A 6,000-nucleotide genomic window follows, 5' to 3' on the forward strand; every position below is an offset into this window, starting at 1 on the left:
ACATAAACCCATTAGGAGGGTTGAGTTAAAACTAAATTGATTTTAAGTGATTTAAGTAACTTCATGTTTCACACAGCTCTTTATAAAGCATTCTCCAGAAGTTAAAGATTTATTCACAATACATGGAGGGGGTGGCAGTTTTACCTTGAGAGTTTTTGAACCCCAGATACCAGATTGTTCCAGCCCAACTTAAGCTCTAGCTGTCTTCACATAATAGTTTGTTGACAGTCTGGCAGTGCTTGGAGTGGGACATATATGTAGTAAAAGATAAACAAGCTATTGAAAGCACACTAAAAACACCTAGTTACTGGCTAAATCAAGTCTCTGGCATTCATTTCTTCAAAAAAGAATAACCAAGTAAACAAAGTAGGACCCACAATTCCAAGAAAGAGGAGAGAAAGGTCAGTGTGCTTTCTGAAACTAGGTCTATTAAAATCGACATTTCTGTCAGCTTGATGGAAGATGGTCCTCATTTATTACTGATCAAGCAAAGAAGGGCAGGTAGGGAATAGACTGCGGGGATAGATTATTCACTACTCTCTGCTCTGTGAAATGAGCCAGTCAAGCCTCTATTTGCAAACACTCTTCTTCTAAAAAATAAAAATACAGCCGTCAGCCAGCAGAGCGTGATGCTTCTCAGTTATGGACACATTGCTTTGGATGGCACTGGGTGTCAGAGGCAGGCAAATACTACTGGACTAGACTGAGAGAAAGCCTGATTTATTGGTTAGCCACTATCACAGTATATTCCACATTGGCAAGGTGAATGTGCCCTCCCTACAGACTGAAAAAAAATCAGGTGTTCTTCTGCTTTAATGTTAGAGGCCCAGTAAGAATGCAGCACGGATGAAAATTAAATCCCTCGGGGCCTACGGTCTGCTCTCTTTCACAACCTAACTCTTCTATAATTGTCTCTTCATTATCAAACCTGTAACCTGTTTGGTGCTTCTTCTTTTTTTTTATACTTATTTAGATTTTTTTTTCACCATATGCACAAATAACATTTTAAAGAATTAAAGACAAATACAAATGATAATTATAGCAACATCCACAGTACTAAAGATCTCTGTGTCCTTAACGGAAGAAAGAAAAAAAATACATAAATAAAATAATAAATATATAAATAATAATAGCAAAAAAATAATAACAGTAATAATGTCAGAACAAAATAAGAGTATAAAAATGTTAATTCCACCAAGGTTGCCAAAAGTCGAAAGACTGTGTGTTAAAGATTACAGTATGTTTAACAGTTCTTTTATTCCAGTTTATTCATCCTTGTTTGTTTCTGTGACATCATATACTGTCCATTTGCTCCAGTTATTATCAAAAATTATTCCCCTCAGTCGAAGCTGGTAAGTCATTTTTTCCAATACATACATTTCTCTAACAGTTTCTACCCATTGTTCAAAAGTGGGGGGGGTCTGATTTGCCCCAATTTCGCATTATTGCTTTCTTGCTTGCTATCAGCAAAATCTTTGTTAAATACCTATCACTGTCTGAAACATAGTTATTTATATCACCAAGATACATAACTTTGCATTCTTTGGGTAGCCCAAAATGTCCTTGATGCCATTATTTATTTTCTCCCAGAAAGAATGTAGTTTATCACATTCCCAGAAGACATGAGTGTGATTGACCACCATACTTGTACAGAGTCTCCAACATGGTTGATGTTGTCCAATTTGTTTACTCTTTATTACAGGTGTTATAAAATATCGAGTCAGATTTTTCCACCCAAATTCTTTCCATATTCTTGAATTAGTAGTAGTGTGTGGCACCCTGCACATTTTAGCCCACTCTTCCTCTGTAACGTTGATGTTAAGTTCCTTTTCCCATTTAACTTTTATATATACAGTGGAGGAGGCATTGCATTCTCTCAGGCTATGGTAGAGATGAGATGTTGCCCTTAGTTTTGTTCCACTATATGTTTTTACAACAACATCAATGACTGCATTAAGAGACTTTGAAATTTGTTCACCTTGTAACTCATTTGTTTGGTGCTGTTGGTGCTGTGCTCATATTACTGTTTGGTCAGATGGATGCAAAATAAAGGTGAAATATTTATGTATTTTGTGTAAAACGTAACATTTAATTTTCTTAATAGAGTACAGTGCAAATGTTTGGACCATTGAGCAGTCATTATATAAACACACACACACACACACACACACCTCCTGGACTCTTTTTTTAGCAGAAAACAGCTTAATTGTCATTCTGTTTGACCCAGCCTGAAAAGTTTTACACAGGATTTCTGACTTGGTTTGGCTTGGAAATTGTTATCACTGTTACAACAGCGGCACAAAGTGCAGCAAGACAAATGTTCTTGGTGCATTATATTAGACTTATACGAGACGCATTAGACTTCCTCTTCAGCAGCAAAGAGTACAGCTGCTGTTATATTAATGCTATACACAATAAAATCAGTTTTAAATATCTAATACAGAGTCCAACTGAAGTAAATTCAGTTTTGCTAAAGGCACTTTAAAATCTAATACTGCTGTCTTTAATACATATTTTCATCTGCCACCATAAGAATCTTGTAACAGCCCTATAATTCTGGATTCTTGTGCTACAGCTTCTTTTTTTTATAGATTGTGTTTTTCTGATTCTCTTCCAGCCTGAAACAACATCAGCAATGAAAAACAATCGTGGATGAAGCTCAGAAAAACAAAGGAAATTGATGTTCCTGAGAACTTTTGGAGCTGCACAGACGTTTAAAGGACACCTGGGACAGGGCATCTATTTGTTTGTCCTTGAGATTCTTAATATCCTGGAGGTTTCTCGACCGTTGTGTGCTTTATATTTCTATTCAAGATCAATGGTTAAACCAACAGTCATAAGCTGGGAATACACACTGTCCTCCTCTGTGACTAAGTATGACCCTAAAGTAAATGGATGTCAGTTAATGTTATAACAATGACTATGACAGTCATCGCATAATTTAACAGCACCAGCCTGATAAGACAGGGTCATACTACTTGAGTATTTTCTTGCATCTTCAAAGTCTTGTGTGCAATGATGATCTGTAATATGTTAACCCACTCTGCTCCTCAAACCTCTGAGCACTGCTTTGGTGGATCACTCAGGCATGCCAAGCTGGAACAGGTACGAAGAAGAGGTTGTCAGTCATCTTAGTGGCTTTGTCTCGTCAGGTAATTGTCCTGCTTGTGTCCGAATGCTGCCAGTGATGAGTTGATTAGACTACCTTTATGTAAAATTCATCTTGGCCTTTATGTGGCGCTGCGGTGAGCAGAGCAAGGACTTCACACAGGCCTCAGTGCTTTCTCTATAAACAACACCTATTAAAGATTAAAGATTACCAACATCTACATGAGAAAACATTCCTACAGATTTCTGCTAGAAAGATATGGAACCACTGGCTATGCACAGCTCTGATGTATTACAAGACCTGTACAGATTCATCACTAGCAGCAAGTCTTTTCCTTTCTACTGGTATTGAAAGGCAGCCTGATTGCCCCAGTATGTATATTGAATCAATTAATTTGTTGGTTTAGTTTCAAAACCTTTTTTTTTTTTAAGCATCATTTCAAAATGTCAGCTTCCCTTTATAGTGTGTGAACATTGTGTGAAGAACGGACCATTGGAAATAGTCCAAAATGACAAAGAGAATCTTATATTAAATATAACCAACCTTTTATCAACAAACAAACAAAAAAAAATATCACAGCATTGATGTCATTCATGTGTACGTCCACAGTTATTTCTGTTAGAGTAATGATGGCGTTAATGTTTATATCTATGCCAAAAGAACTTCCTGTAAAACAGCTCAATGCCTTTGTCTTTTTTCCTTCAAATGGGACAGGACTTTGCAAGTTAGGTAATATTTATGCAATTCAATTTTTAATAGCTATGTCTAGGGGTTTTTTTTTTTTTTTGGAAAGTTTTGTGTAAATGAAGTCCCTGATTGCTACAATAAAATGAGAGTAGACTTTAGATGCAGTTTGAACTGTTTGCCGCTCTCTAAATAATTTGTGGTTCAATTTAATCTCTTTGGCTTTAGTGAAGTATTTGTTTAACTAGCCATCAAATCCAAGGGAAACCACACTTTTTCATGGGTTTGTGTATTCATGCCAGAGCCCTTTGATGTTTCAGTAAAGGTGGTGGTTGCAAAACCACAAAGCAAACTCTTTTCAATGCATGGCTGAATACTTGAAAGTTGCCATTCACACTAAATGGCAAGCATGGACAATTGTGAGCTGTAGCAGGGTTTAGGATTGAGAGAATGCCATTCAGAGAGCACAGCTTAACTGACTGCTTTCTACGGGCAGACATTCCTTCAACAACATGGCACCGGGACAGAGGGCCTTACACTGGCAACATGAGGATGCTATCAACTTGGTTTTCATTAAGTTCCACCTAATCTAATCTCAATCTTCTGCTGTTCATATTGTGATGTTCATCATATGGAATGCCATTTCAAACGAACACACACCACAAAAATGTTGTGTATTTGGTAATGGTTATAGTGTGGTGTGGGTTAAAGAAGGTTTATAGGTCACAGAATATATTCTGTATATGAAATGCATAGGACACTACAGGTGCGCTGAGAGGCTTATTTAAGTAAAAAACATGAGAAATAATAATGCAGGTGTTATTTTTTTCTGAAAATAGAAATGGTGAGAATGTTATGATGTGTGCACATTTGTAAATACACTTGATATCTATTTTCTCTTTCAAACAAAAATGTCGTCTGATTATTTTTCCTTTGCTAGATCGCTCAGCTATCAGCATCTTTTTTATGTGTGTCTTAAAAATGTTTGTACTGAAATTCATACGTTAATTCATCAATGGTCAAATATGGGACATAACACAGAATTTCAGCCTTGATCTGAGCTGCAGGGATCAAATGGATGTGTTACTGTGTAGTATCCCTCCAAAGTAAAGCAGCAAGGGCAGGATTTGTACAGTATCTTCTTCATCCAAGGCTCCATGCTGCTCTTATCCTGGTTTAAAAATCTTGCTTATGCTCAAAGGGTCAGTGACAGCTGTGTAAAGAACTGGAGATCAGAGATACCCCTCAGTGGATAAATATATCCTCACTTTGCTCTTTAAGGCTAACCTACTTGTTCAAAACATTGATCACTAGATCACTTTGTCTTGATCTCAGAAGTCAAACCACACACCAGGATATTTAGCTGTGACTGCAGTGCACCATCAGTGCAGATAATAAATCAGAAAGTGATTGAGTGGAGGCGTTCCGCTACTTCAGATGTGCGTGTTTGCTAAAGGAATGTTTTAAGAGTACCGTAAAAATGCACATCAATGAGCCATAACATTAACACCCTGTTTTTACAGTCAGTTATTGTCCATTATATCAGCTCCACTTACCATATAGATGCACTTTGTAGTTCTACATTTACAAAGTAGCCCTTCTGTTTCTATGCATACTTTGTTAGCCCCCTGTCACCCCATTTTCAATGGTCAGAATCACCACAGAGCAGGTATTACTTGGGTGGTGGATCATTCTGAGCACCGCAGTAACACTGATGTGGTGGTTGTGTTCTAGGGTGTGTTGCACTGGTACAAGGTGATCAGACACATCAGTGCTGCTGGTGTTCAAAAAAAAAAGTGTCACTGCTGGACTGAAAATAGTCTACCAAGTAAAAGTTTCCAGGAAGCAGCATCCTGTGTTTACTAATGAAGGACTAGAGGTTGATCAACACAAACTGCTATGGTCTCTCACTTTACATCTACAAGGTGGACCAACAAGGTAGGTGTGTCTAATAGAGTGGGCAGTTTGTGGACACAGTGCTTAAAAACTACAGCAGCACAGATGTGTGTGATCCACTCATACCAGCGCAACACACACGTGCCGCCACCACCATGTCAGTGTTACTGCAGAGCTCAGAATGATGTACCATTTAAACAATACCTACTATATGGTGGTCCTGTGGGGGGTAAAAGGGGCTAACAAAGCACGTAGAGCAACAGATTGACTAACCCAGATCATGAAAAATACATTTTACACACTTTTTTGAA

General features: G+C 37.7%; 1 protein-coding gene across 1 annotated transcript in view; it reads left to right on the plus strand.

The window, feature by feature from the left end:
• Positions 1-5,778, plus strand: part of zgc:171482 (zinc finger protein) — an 81,342-nt gene extending 75,564 nt beyond the window's left edge. The window contains exon 7 of the mRNA XM_017724181.2: positions 2,618-5,778. Coding sequence (XP_017579670.1) covers positions 2,618-2,639 — 22 coding nt within the window. The 3' untranslated portion in view covers positions 2,640-5,778. The remainder of the gene's footprint in view (positions 1-2,617) is intronic.
• Positions 5,779-6,000: the final 222 nt, after the last annotated feature.

Source organism: Pygocentrus nattereri, chromosome 5 (assembly GCF_015220715.1).
Source record: "Pygocentrus nattereri isolate fPygNat1 chromosome 5, fPygNat1.pri, whole genome shotgun sequence".
Taxonomy (NCBI): Eukaryota; Metazoa; Chordata; class Actinopteri; order Characiformes; family Serrasalmidae; genus Pygocentrus; species Pygocentrus nattereri.